A 14,390-nucleotide genomic window follows, 5' to 3' on the forward strand; every position below is an offset into this window, starting at 1 on the left:
CCCTCCTGGTAGAAAGGTCAATGCAGCTAGATTACTGTTGCGCCTTAGACAGGACAATCGAACACTTGTGGACTATGCACTAGAGTTCAGGTCCTTGGCGGCAGAAGTTAAGTGGAACGAACAGGCTTATATAGATGTGTTTCTGAATGGGTTATCAGATGTAATTCTTGACGAGGTCGCTACTAGAGAACTCCCTGAGAATTTGGAGGATTTAATTTCTTTTATATCTCGTATTGATGAACGCATAAGAGAGAGGCAGAACACTCGAGATAGGACCCGCAGACCCTCCTTTAAACTAGCACCTACCTTTCAAAATTCTGAGTTCGAGGACTTACGTATTTCTGAACCTATGCAGATAGGCAGTACTCATCTCACAGAGAGAGAGAGACAGTACAGAAGAAGGGAGGGTTTATGTATGTATTGTGGAGTCAGAGGACATTTACGCCTAAATTGTCCTAATCGTTCGGGAAACGCTCGCACCTAAGTTTCTCTAGAGGACAGGCCTTGGGTGTTTCTACTTTGTCCTCTATTCACAACTACAAAGAGTTCAGGCTTCTGTTACCCGTTTCTTTGAGGTGGGAGAAGGGAGTAGTAAAGACTATGGCACTAATCGATTCTGGAGCTGCTGAGAGCTTTATAGATCAGGGTTTTGTTGCCAAGCATGCTATCCCATCCCAGTTAAAAGAGACACCACTGGCTGTTGAGGCCATCGATGGTAGACCGTTACTTGAGCCTGTTATTTTCCATGAGACCATACCGATTAACTTAACTGTTGGCATCCTACATAAAGAGGATATATCCTTAATGCTCATTTCTTCTCCGTCTATTCCCATAGTCCTGGGGTACTCCTGGTTGAGGAGACACAACCCTATTATTAATTGGGAGTCAGGGGAGATAGTTTCGTGGGGAAAGAATTGTCAAGAAAAATGCTTGCGGAAGGTCTTACCTCTCGGATTAACTAACACATCGACTACCTCTGACAATCCTACAGAGACACAAATTCCGCCTCAGTATCTAGATTTAAAGGCAGTATTTGACAAAAAGAAAGCCGATACCTTACCTCCTCACAGGTCCTTTGATTGCAAAATTAACCTACTCCCTGGTACCATGCCTCCCAGAGGTCATGTATACCCATTATCTACAAAAGAGAACTCAGTTCTAGAGGAGTATATTCACGAGAATTTAGACAAGGGATTCATCAGGAGGTCCTCCTCCCCTGCCGGGGCTGGATTTTTTTTTGTTAAAAAGAAAGATGGTTCTTTGAGACCTTGTATTGATTATCGAGGCTTGAATAAGATAACCATTAAAAATGCCTACCCGATTCCCTTGATCACCGAACTCTTCGATCGTTTGAAGGGCTCTACAATTTTCACCAAGTTAGACCTCAGAGGGGCATATAACTTGGTGAGAATCCAGCAGGGACATGAGTGGATGACGGCATTCAATACTCGATATGGTCACTATGAATATACTGTTATGCCTTTTGGGTTATGCAATGCGCCAGCTGTATTCCAGGATCTGATAAATGAGGTTCTTAGGGAATTTCAGCAAGAGTGCGTCATTGTATACCTAGATGATATACTCATTCATTCTAGTGAGATTGAGACTCATCACAAGCAAGTCAGGAGGGTTTTGCACAAGCTTCTCCAGCATGGCTTGTACTGCAAGTTGGAGAAATGTAGCTTTGATCAAACCCAGGTAACCTTTCTCGGCTATGTGATCTCTGGGGAGGGATTTAAGATGGATCCGGATAAGCTCCACTCCATTCTAGAGTGGCCTCTACCCAAAGGTCTTAAAGCCGTACAGAGATTTATTGGTTTTTCTAATTATTATAGGCGCTTTATTAAGGGCTATTCTTCCATTATCGCACCTATCACTAATATGACCAAACAGGGGGCTGATACTAAGAATTGGACTACTGAAGCTCTCCTTGCGTTCAAAACTCTCAAGGAGCTTTTCGCTTCCGCTCCAATTTTAGTTCACCCTGACACTTCTCTGCCTTTTCTACTTGAGGTAGACGCATCAGAGACTGGTTTAGGTGCTGTCCTATCTCAAAGGTTGGGGGTTGATAAACCATTACATCCATGTGGATTTTTCTCTAAAAAATTGACCGGTACTGAAAGCAGATATGACATTGGTGACAGAGAATTACTAGCGGTTATCAAGGCTTTGAAAGAGTGGAGACATTTATTGGAAGGTACATTACATCCTGTTACCATTCTAACTGACCACAAAAATTTGTCTTATATCGGAGAGGCTAAGCGGTTGTCCTCCAGGCAGGCTCGTTGGTCGTTGTTTCTTACCCATTTCAATTACGTTCTGACTTACAGACCTGGGTCAAAGAATTCTAAAGCCGATGCGCTATCTCGCCAATATGAACCCTCTGCTTCAGTTGAACCACTTATGTCCTCCATTGTACCCAAATGCAATATTATTGCTAATACCAGTCTCAAAATTCATTCTCCGCTACTTGACCAGATCTTGAAGTCACAACATCTAGCTCCCGAAAACACTCCTGAGGGAAGAAACTTTGTTCCTCCTGAACTTCAACTGGAGCTCTTACAATGTTTTCACGAAAGTAAAATAGCTGGTCATCCTGGTATTCGCAAGACATACTCTTTGATATCCAAGGATTTCTGGTGGTCTTCACTTCGAAAAGATATTGAGGAGTTCGTCGCAGCTTGTGAAACTTGTGCCAAGACTAAACTACCTCATGCATCTCCATGTGGCCTCTTACACCCCTTGGACATTCCTGAGAAACCTTGGTCCTGTTTGTCCATAGACTTTATCGTTGATTTGCCTGCTTCCAAGAGACAGACTGTTATTCTCACGGTGGTGGATAGATTTACTAAGATGGCCCATTTCGTGCCATTACCTAAACTTCCGACTTCTCCTGAATTGGCGGAGATTTTTGCAAGAGAGGTTTTTCGCCTACATGGGATTCCTTCGGAGATTGTTTCTGATAGAGGCTCTCAATTTGTCTCACGTTTCTGGAGATCCTTTTGTTCTCAAATGGGCATCAAATTGAACTTCTCCTCGGCCTATCACCCTCAGTCTAACGGAGCTGCTGAACGTACCAATCAAAAGATCGAACAGTATCTGCGTTGCTTTGTTTCCGAACACCAGGACGATTGGGTCGGTCTGATTCCTTGGGCGGAGTTCGCACACAATAACCTTGTTTGCGATTCAACTCGCTCTAGCCCTTTCTTCATGAACTATGGCTTTCATCCTTCGATTTTTCCTTCGGTTTCCTCTTCTCAGGGGATACCGTCGGTTGATGATCATGTCGCCAACCTGAAGAAATTATGGGATCAGACTCGGCAAATTCTGTTACATAGTTCCTCGTTGTTCAAGAAACACGCTGACAAGCATAGAAGAGCAGCTCCTGTTTTTGTTCCTGGGGATAGGGTATGGTTAAGTACTAAGAATATTCGACTAAAAGTTCCATCTATGAAATTTGCTCCTCGCTACATAGGCCCTTACAGGGTTCTCACTCGTATCAATCCGGTTGCGTATCGCCTTGCTCTGCCACCTGCCTTACGCATTCCTAACTCTTTTCATGTCTCCTTGTTGAAACCTCTTATTTGCAACAAATTCTCCTCTAAGGTCTCCTCGCCTCGTCCTGTTCAGGTGGAGGGTCGGGAGGAGTACGAGGTCAGCTCCATCGTTGATTCCAGAATTTCAAGGGGAAAATTGCAATATCTGGTCAACTGGAGGGGATATGGTCCTGAGGAGAGGAGTTGGGTACCTCAGGAGGACGTTCATGCTTCTCGCCTTCGCAGAGCATTTCACCTTCGCTTCCCATCTCGCCCCGGTTCCTTCCGCCCGGTGGGCGTATCTGAGAGGGGGGGTACTGTCAGGGTACCTGAGGTCTCTACCTCTAAGGGAGGTAGAGACTTGATGGTTTATCCGTCCAGGCGAGCTGTTTCCTCCGTTCCTCGCGGTTCATCCAGCCACTTAAACACCGGCCGCGAGGAATCCACGTCCTTTTCTAGCAGGACGCTCAATACGTGACGTCATGACGCTATCACGAGCGACCTGTCACTCAAGTGTCCGATATCCAATCGGCACTTGTCAGAGGCGTGCTTACCATCCGGAGCCAGGGTATTTAAGCTTACTTCTCTCTTCAGCTCATTGCCCTGTCGTGGTTCTAGCTTGTCTAGTCACTCAGTGCTCTGGTATTCTAGTTTGCTCTATTTGGTTTTGACTCGGCTTGTTGTACTTCCCTGCTTCTCTGTTCTCCCTTGACCCGGCTTGTCTCTCGCTTATCTGTCTTCCCGTTCCCTCGACCTCGGCTTGTCTCTGACTATTCTCTATTACTCTCGGTACGTTAGTCCGGCCATCCTAAGGCCCGGTATACGTACCTTTCCACTCTTTGTACTCTGCGTGTTGGATCCCTGTCCCGATCCTGACAGCCACAAGTACAAACAGGGATAAAGAGATAAGCGGAGTCAGATACAAAGCCAAGGTCAAGTACGAAAAATCACAACTGAACACAACAAGCGCTAAAGGGAACTGAAACTGAAACCACGATAGGGCAGGGAGTTAAGGGAGAGGTAAGTATAAATACCATAGTATTTAATTTGATTGGCCCCTGTCATATCCACGCCCCCAAAAGGTGAGTGTATGGGGAATGTGGGATGACAGGGGCCAATGGGAGACCATTTAAAATTTCAGCTCCCACTGTCCCTTTAAGAGCGCGCCCGAGACGGGCGGCGCGCTCTTAGAGCTAGGCGGGACACGTGACCGCATCTCGCGATCAGTGCCCGCCTTCGTCAGAACATTGAAAGAGACGCGTGTGGGAATAGAGGACCTCTGCCGGCCCCCGGATAAGGTAAGTACCGCTACAGTACCCCCCCCCCCCCCGAAGACACGCCCTCTGGGCGGGGAGGGCCTGGCCTGCAAGGAAAACGAGAATGGAAGGAACGCACAAGGCGAGGAGCGTGAACAGCCTCAGCGGAAATCCAACTGCGTTCCTCAGGTCCATAGCCCCTCCAATGCACCAGGTACTGGAGGAGACCCCTGAGAAAACGAGAGTCAAGCACAGCAGCTACTTCGAACTCCTCATGACTCTCCACAGAAACAGGAGGGGGAGGGGGAACATGCCGGGTATAATGGTTACACAGGATGGGTTTCAACAAGGAGGTGTGAAAGACATTAGGAATACGTAGGTTCCTAGGAAGATCCAAGGCATACGAAACAGGATTAACTTTATGTAAGATACGAAAAGGACCGATAAAACGAGGAGCCAACTTCATAGAAGGCACACGAAGGCGAATATTGCGAGTGGAAAGCCAAACCCTCTCCCCCACGACAAAGGATGGAGCCACCTTGCGATGCTTGTCAGCTTGAACCTTTTGGCGAGCAGTGGAGGTCACCAAAGAACGCTGAACCTGCTCCCAAGTAGTACGTAAACCAGCCAAATGCTCATCCAGAACTGGCATGCCCTGTAAGGAGAATGCAGCTGGAAGAACAACAGGATGCCGTCCATAAACAACGTAAAAAGGGCTTTTACCGGAAGATTCATGAGCAGCGTTATTACAAGCAAACTTAGCCCAAGGAAGAAGGTCAGCCCAATTGTTCTGATGGTGGGATACGAAACAACAAAGATACTGCTCTAGGGATTGGTTGGCACGTTCAGCAGCTCCATTAGACTGGGGGTGGTAAGCGGAGGAAAATGAGAGAGAAATACCCATCTCTGAACAAAAGGCTTTCCAGAATCTTGAGATAAATTGGCTACCCCTATCGGATACAATCGATTTAGGAATACCATGCAACATTTCCCTGGCGAAGATAGAAGAAAGTTCCTTGGAAGAGGGCAATTTGACAAGAGACACAAAATGAGCCATCTTAGAAAACCGATCCACTATCATCAGGATGACTGTTTTACCATTCAAAGGGGGCAATTCAACAATAAAATCCATGGATAGATTGGACCAAGGCCTCAACAACCCACAAGGAACTCTATGAGAAGACTTCATACTGGCACAAGTAGTACATGCCTGTACGTAATCGGTTACGTCCTTGCGTAAGGAAGCCCACCAAAAGTATCTAGAAACTGCTGATAAGGTTTTAGAAATACCAGGATTTCCAGCAGTTTTGGTGTCATGATATAATGACATAATGTCATGTCTTTCGGGGACATCAATGAACAGTTTATCAGCAGGTCTCTCTCTAGGTGCCAAGTTTTGTTTAGCCTGTATAACTTGCAAGAGTGAAGAAGAAATGGATAGAACCATAGTAGCTATTATTCTGTCCAGGGGAATGACAGGGGTATCATCAAACTCTTGTTTGTAGGTAGTTTCGAATTGCTTGGACAGAGCGTCGGCTTTAGTGAGTCTGTAGGTGATGATATAATTGAAATGAGATAAAAACAGTGACCACCTGGCCTGCCTAGAAGACAATCTTTTGGCTTCACTGAGGTAGGAAAGGTTTTTGTGATCCGTAAAAATTAGGATGGGATCCTTAGTTCCCTCTAATAGATGTCTCCACTCTTTAAGTGCTAAAATAATAGCAAGGAGTTCTCGATTGCCTATGTCATAATTCCTTTCGGCTTTGGACATCTGTTTGGAAAAGAAGCCACAAGGATGTAATGGCTTTTCAGGTTATTCTCTTTGAGATAAGACAGCACCTACCCCAATATCAGAAGCATCAACTTCAAGAATATAGGGCAAAGAAGGGACATGATGCTGTAAAATAGGAGCAGAGGCGGACGTAGTCTTAAGAAATTCAAAAGCCTCAAGCGCCTCTGGGGACCAGACACAAGTGTTACCATCCTTTTTAGTCATACGGGTTATGGGCGCTACAATAGAAGAAAAACCTTTAATAAAGCGCCTATAATAGTTAGCAAATCCAAGAAAACGCTGAATAGCTCTCAAACCTTGAGGTGGAGGCCATTCTATGACAGCAGAAAGCTTCTGGGGATCCATACGAAAACCCTTAGCAGAAATTAAATACCCCAAGAACTGGATTTTGGATTGATCAAATAAGCATTTTTCTAGTTTACAATGAAGTCCATTAACAAGAAGGGTTTTCAAAACAGTTTTAACATGCATATGATGAGTATGCAAATTCGTTGAATATATTAATATGTCGTCTAAGTACACTATTACAAATGTGTGAATAAACTCCCGTAAGACGTCATTAATAAATTCTTGAAACACTGCTGGTGCATTACAAAGACCAAATGGCATCACAGTGTACTCGTAATGACCAGTGTTAGTATTGAATGCAGTTTTCCATTCATGGTCCTTCTTTATACGTATTAGATTGTATGCACCTCTAAGGTCCAGTTTAGTAAACACAGTAGCGTGTTTGAGTCTGTCAAATAATTCTGTGATTAAAGGTATAGGGTAAGCATTTTTACGGTGATTTTATTTAACCCCTTAAGGACACATGACATGTGTGACATGTCATGATTCCCTTTTATTCCAGAATTTTGGTCCTTAAGGGGTTAAACCCCTATAATTGATACAAGATCTCAAATCACCCTCCTTTTTCGACACAAAGAAGAACCCAGCCCCAGCCGGAGAAGAGGATCTCCTTATAAACCCCTTTTGTAGAGATTCTTTAATATATTCCTCCATGACACGGTTTTCTTGAGGAGGTAAAGGATACACCCTACCTTTAGGAGGTATAGTGCCAGGCAATAAATCGATAGCACAATCGTAGGGTCTATGAGGCGGTACTTTGCCTCCCTTTTATCGAAGACAGTCTTGAGAGATAAGTACTGAGGAGGTATAACAGTAGACAAAGGAGGAGTAGTAGGAACATTAATAGAATTTAAAGGGGTGATTTTAACGATACAAGACTCTTGGCATGTATCACTCCAAGATACTATTTGTCCGGACTCCCAGTCAAAAATGGGATTGTGAGAATGTAACCACGGGTACCCTAACACGATGTGAGAAAGAGAGGTAATGACCTGAAACCGAATGGTTTCCAAGTGTAAAATGCCTGTATACATATGCAACGGTTCGGTTTCATGAGTAATAACTGGGAAGCATAATGGTCTACCATCTATGGCCTCAACAGCCAAGGGTGTCTTCTTCTCTCTAATGGGTATATTGTTTTCCCTAACAAAACCAGAATCTATGAAATTCTCAGCTGCCCCTGAATCGACCAGGGCTAGTATGTCCCCAGCTATGCAATTCTTTTCCATATGCAGAGAAACAGGAAGAAGTAATCGGTTAAGAGGCAATTTTGGGGACTTAGATATCGCACCCAAGGCCAGTCCCCTATACGGTCTTAGGTGCGATAGTTTCCCGGAAGCACGGGACATTCTTTTAGCATATGGCCCTTCCTACCACAATACAGGCAAAGTCCCTCCTTTCTCCTATACAATTTTTCAGCATAAGAGAGTTTGGCAACCCATAATTGCATAGGTTCCTCCTCTGATACCTTGAAACTCTCAGGATTAGTAACTCTAGGAGTATTTAGTGTAACAAAATGTCTATTCCTATTCTTAGTATAGAGTCTGTCGCGAATCCTATTGTCTATATCAATGAGATAGTCGATAAGGTCCTCTAATGGGATAGGAAGATCCCTAGCCGCTACCTCATCCAATATAGTGTCAGATAAACCTTCCGTAAATGCAGTAGTTAGCCCATTGTTGGTCCAATCTACATGTGAAGCAAGGGTACGAAACTGAATAGCATAGTCAGCAACAGACCTAGATCCCTGTTTGATTCTCATTAATGCTCTGGCGGCATTCTTTGACCTTTTAGTTGTGTCAAAGGTTCTACGAAAAGCCATAAGAAAGCTATTGAAATCATGCACCATAGGTCCATTAGCCTCCAAAATAGGATTTGCCCACTCAAGTGCTTTATCAGCAAGTTGGTGCATAAGGAACCCAACTTTAGACTTATCAGTGGGAAAAGAACGTCGATACATCTCAAAGTGGAATTCCACTTGATTAATGAAACCCCTGCATGTCTTAGCTTCCCCTCCATACCTAGGAGGAGGGGTTAAATGTGCAGAGGCATTAGGCATGGTAGATACATCTGGGACAAGAGGTGCAGGAGGATCTGGTACGGTTACCGGAGTAGTTCTAGATAAAAGTGTCTGGAGGGCCTGGGCTATCTGATCCATATGGTGATCCTGCTCTACAAATCTAGCCTCACGAGAAGCCATTTGCTGAGCTAAATCTGCGGGGTCCAAGGCCCTATCGTAATGTCACGGTAGTTTACCCCAACTTGCAAGATTTAATCCAACAATTGCCAAAATAGAGCAGAGATACGTCTTACCGGACCTTAGAATGGCCGTACTAGACGTAGAAGAGAGAAATACAGAGTCAGGAACGATCCAAGGTCAAGGATACAAAGAGACAGCGAAAACAAGAACGAGCCAAGGTCTGGTACACAGTAATCAGTAAGCTGGCAAACAGTACAAACAGGGATAAAGAGATAAGCGGAGTCAGATACAAAGCCATGGTCAAGTACGAAAAATCACAACTGAACACAACAAGCGCTAAAGGGAACTGAAACTGAAACCACGATAGGGCAGGGAGTTAAGGGAGAGATAAGTATAAATACCATAGTATTTAATTTGATTGGCCCCTGTCATATCCACGCCCCCAAAAGGTGAGTGTATGGGGAATGTAGGATGACAGGGGCCAATGGGAGACCGTTTTAAATTTTGGCTCCCACTGTGCCCGCCTTCGTCAGAACATTAAACGAGCCGCGTGCAGCTCGTAGAGGACCGCGCGCGGGAATAGAGGACCTCTGCCGGCCCCCGGATAAGGTAAGTACCGCTACATTCACAGACTGAATCATTACTGCTCGTCACAGTATTAGCCCCTGCCTGTAGCTAGTGGCAATTTAGATACATTGTTTCATTTCTGTATGATAATATTAACCACAGTATCTAGTTACAGCAACACTGTGTGGACTTTGGATTTTAAGTTTCCACAGAAGTTCATCTCTCCACTTACTATTAATGTGCTTGTCCGTCTCCCAGATTGATAAGTTAGCTTCTCTCGCTATTCAGGGCATACCATTTAAGCTATCTACCTTACTGAGGGTGTACAGATGTCATTTGGTCTCGACTGATTTCCCGGTTTATTAATATAATTATTTACTTTTCAGACATTGACCGTGCAAATAGAATTAAAGTCTAGAGTCTGAAGAAGAAAGGAATTCTTTAAACCAGGGGTATGGAGGTTTAGCCACTTGGCTTTAGTTATTTCTTATCTGTTTTTGACCACAACTCTTTAGTTTTGGAGTGGGTTGATAGGCATTAATCCTTTCACTTACCCATTTATTGATTTATTTACTTTTTGAATTTTCAGTTAGTCAAATTTCCAGCTGACAATCTCCTGTCTCGATTTTCCATCTAGCAGTAAGAGTGTCATTTGCAGTTTGACACTCAGTTTCATCTGAATGAGTCTATATCTCTCTCAGAGATTCAGTCACACTATAACACAATATAACCAACTACAACACAATACCTCTAAACCTATGGTATACAGATGACTATCATCCATAATAAGCCCCCTCAACCCCCATTGTTTAAAGGACCACTCTAGTGCCAGGAAAACATACTCGTTTTCCTGGCACTAGAGTGCCCTGAGGGTGCCCCCACCCTCAGGGACCCCCTCCCGCCCGGCTCTGGAAAGGGGTAAAAACTTACCTTTTTCCAGCGGTGGGCGGAGAGCTCTCCTCCTCCGATCCTCCTCTTCTCCTCCCCGTCGGCTGAATGCGCACGCGCGGCAAGAGCTGCGCGCGCATTCAGCCGGTCACATAGGAAAGCATTCATAATGCTTTCCTATGGACGCTTGCGTGCTCTCACTGTGATTTTCACAGTGAGAATCACGCAAGCGCCTCTAGCGGCTGTCAGTGAGACAGCCACTAGAGGAAATAGGGGAAGGCTTAACCCATTCACAAACATAGCAGTTTCTCTGAAACTGCTATGTTTATGAAAAAATGGGTTAACCCTAGAAGGACCTGGCACCCAGACCACTTCATTAAGCTGAAGTGGTCTGGGTGCCTAGAGTGGTCCTTTAAGTCTTCACCTTTCATTTAACCGTTAATTGTTTTACTGTACATATTCTGATAACTTTTTACCATTGAGAAACCATTAAAACTGGAGAACAATTGCACAATTCTGATGTTATTGCTTTGATATTCTGTCATTATGTCTCACCTAGGAATGCTTATAACTAATGGAAATGTAAAGATGTATCTCCTTTTACAAAATCCTCCCCCCGCCCCCCCCAAAAAATAAAAATTAGTCTGGACCACATCACTTCTAGTGACGCAGAATCAACTGTTTCACCACAATTTCGTGTTCACACCTGAGCGCAGGTGGAAGCATTCAATGGGGACTTGCATAACCCTGTGTGAGCTCACAAAAGCAGGGTGTATATATATATATATACTGTATTAAACATTTTTTGAGGGAGTGGTGGTTGAAATCTTGGGTGAGTTCCCACACATTCCCCCCACGACTCTATATATTTATTTATAAAATATTTTACCAGGAAGTTTTCAAGTATGTCCTGGGTCCACAAAACATTGCATTGATACGTTATGGTACAATAAAATACAAAAACAATATTAATACACAATATATACAACATTTAACGTAGAACAGGTAAACTCCATGCACCATGGCCACTTTAAACTAATTGAATCTTCATTTAAAGTTAGTAAAGTTTGTGGATTCAGATCTGTAGGGTCCTCACTCTGGCAATGAAATCTCTAGATTGGAATATGAAATTAGCGGCTGTTGGTTCGTTGACCAATAGGGATCAGGATGGAGGATGTATAACGAGGCGCTAGCAGCCATTTTCGTTTAGGGCACCGTAAACCAGAGCGGCGTTCTTTGCCTATTAGCAGATCTCGAGGACGGCCTGTGATTTCTACGTCATAACCCTGGATTGGCCTGCCCGCCGTGCCTGCAATCTCCCAGCTCTCTCCGCTTCCTTTCACATTGAGCCCCACTGGACCCGTCCATTCCTCCCGGCCGCCAGAGGTCGCTGTGTGACCTGCCGCATCCTCCCAGCTCAGTCTGACACGGCAACTAAAGGGTTTCCCTCGCTGCATCCGGCTCCCAAGCCTCACGTCTTTTGCGGACTTGTGTGTGCGACGACGTCAGCCCGGGGGCGCAGCTCTACCGCTCCTCTCCTGCTCTATGGCTTCAGCGTGAGCGCACAGTGCGCCGTCAGTGTGTCCGCGGGGAGGGGACAGACAGGAAGTGCCCCCTAGCTGGACTAGTCAACGGAGCGCCCTGTGTGCCACACATAGCTGTCCCTCCCGCAGGGGACGGGGAATCCCTCTGCCCCTACACCCGGGCGTGCTGACTGGCACTGCCACAGCCTCTGTGCAGGACTTAGTTATCCCCCCATAGAGTTGAGGGGCTGGGAACCCACCTGCTGCTCCCACACCCAGCCTGGACCTCTCCTGGTCTGCATCCTCTGCAGCTCAGCCTCTCTCCATCACTAGCCAGCCTCTCTCCATCACTAGCCAGCCTCTCTCCATCACTAGCCAGCCTCTCTCCATCACTAGCCAGCCTCTCTCCATCACTAGCCAGCCTCTCTCCATCACTAGCTAGCCTGGCCTCTGACACAGGGCAGCAGCCTCCCTGTCCCTGGACACTGTGATAATATTTAGGGTAGCAGATCCATTGGTCCAGGCATTGCCCATGCTGTGCTAACTATTCCAGGGTTATCCCTATCTAGAAAACTCAGTGTGGGGGTGGTTTGTTTTTATTTAATTTAATTTAATTTAATGTGATTTAGTGGCTTTAAGAACTAGCACTTTCTCTTCTCCCTGTAAAGCATGGAAGGACTGTCTTTGAGCGATGTTGAACAGAAATATTATTCGGATCTCTTCGCCTACTGTGATACTGACAGCACCAAGAAGATTGCCTCCAATGGGCGGGTGCTGGAGCTTTTCAGGGCTGCTCAGCTTCCCAGTGAAGTGTCCCTTCAGGTAAACTAACATTTGGATATGCTACAAAAATGGTCTCTTGTGAATCATTGAAGCTAAACCTTCACCTATAATTTATTTTTTAATTGGAATATTTTCTATAGGTGTATCCATTCAATTGATGTGTAATTTGGCTTACCCTGCACACCCTGAAAAGAAAAACAAATGGCTCATTATTATTATATGTGTCTTTAATTTTAGTAGCACTGTATTAATATTCATTAGGTAGGCAAGTTCAAGTTATCTGGGAAGGGAAGACATGAACAACAATATCAGGATGTAGGAAAGGAGATGAGGAAAGAGATGGAATTACTGACTTTTAATAATTGTTGCTACAGTTTGCAACATTTCTTTCAATGTGAACTGTGATTATACACCGATATTCATTGGATAATGAATGTTAATAATTGCACAATTGAAATTGACCTGTATTTGTTTATTTCTGCTGGTTTATAAAAGTTTCTAAAGATGTGTATTCTATACAGTCATTGTTCAAAGTTGCTTTCATCTCCATTAACTTTGCTTGTACATCTTTCATTTACTCTTGCAGCAACTCTTTAATATATGAAGTAACAAAAGTATTTATAAACAATTCAGCAACATGTCTAAACTGAAAGTGGGAAATTAAAAACAGGGTTAGGTCCCTTCATATGACATGTTATGTAGCAGCTATTTTTTAATGCAGGGGAGAACCAGGTATGCATGTAAACCTACGGTATACCCTTCTGTAAGTGGCTAAAACTACCCAATTAGATGTGCACAGTGCTTAAAAGGGCAACATTATATAATTGATCACATCCCTTATGGCATATTTCATGTTTTTGATACACAAGACTTTTATGTATTCATGAATATTATAGTATAAGATGTTTTGTAAAACCATAGCTTGTTAATGTTCACCAATCACTACATGCGGAATATCATACAAATCATATTGGTAGTGTGAAATTTTAATCCCTGCACTAGCAATACAGAGAATTAGGGTGTCCAGAGTGTGTCCCACAGACACTTAAGGCGATATTCGGTTTGGGTCAAACTTATTGTTATCATCCTGTCACTGTCCCTTTATTTCTTGAAATATTCTTCTCTGAGGACAGAAACACTATTTACTAAAGAAGGGTTTGACAAATTTGCTTGAAATCTAGCAACCAGACTTTTCAACGTCAAAAATACAATTCTTAAAGGGACACTATAGTCACCAGAACCACTACTAATGTATTTGTTCTGAAGTCTATATACTGTCCCTGCATGTTTTTCAGACAAAGGGCCATGTTTACATTGCTGTCTGTTAAAACCCCTAGTGACAGTCACTCAGACAACCTGTAGAACTTCTTCCTGGGTCAGTGCTGCACAGTGTGCAGAACCTACGTTAATGCTCACAATAGGGATTTTTTTTTTAAATCCACCCAGCTTCACTACTGGAGAGCTGGAATGGATCAGCTTTCCCTGGGGTACAGTGGA

General features: G+C 44.2%; 1 protein-coding gene across 9 annotated transcripts in view; it reads left to right on the forward strand.

The window, feature by feature from the left end:
- Positions 1 to 11,993: 11,993 nt before the first annotated feature.
- Positions 11,994 to 14,390, forward strand: part of REPS1 (RALBP1 associated Eps domain containing 1) — a 97,471-nt gene continuing 95,074 nt past the window's right edge. For 3 of the 9 annotated variants that reach the window (XM_063443291.1, XM_063443292.1, XM_063443293.1), the window contains exons 1-2: positions 12,009 to 12,143; positions 12,779 to 12,932. In XM_063443291.1, the coding sequence (XP_063299361.1) occupies positions 12,133 to 12,143; positions 12,779 to 12,932 (165 nt within the window). In that variant the 5' untranslated portion in view covers positions 12,009 to 12,132. Of the gene's footprint in view, positions 12,144 to 12,778; positions 12,933 to 14,390 lie in introns of all 9 variants that reach the window. The other 6 variants (XM_063443296.1, XM_063443295.1, XM_063443298.1 and 3 more) reach the window with 5 other exon arrangements.

Source organism: Pelobates fuscus, chromosome 2 (genome assembly GCF_036172605.1).
Source record: "Pelobates fuscus isolate aPelFus1 chromosome 2, aPelFus1.pri, whole genome shotgun sequence".
Taxonomy (NCBI): domain Eukaryota; kingdom Metazoa; phylum Chordata; class Amphibia; order Anura; family Pelobatidae; genus Pelobates; species Pelobates fuscus.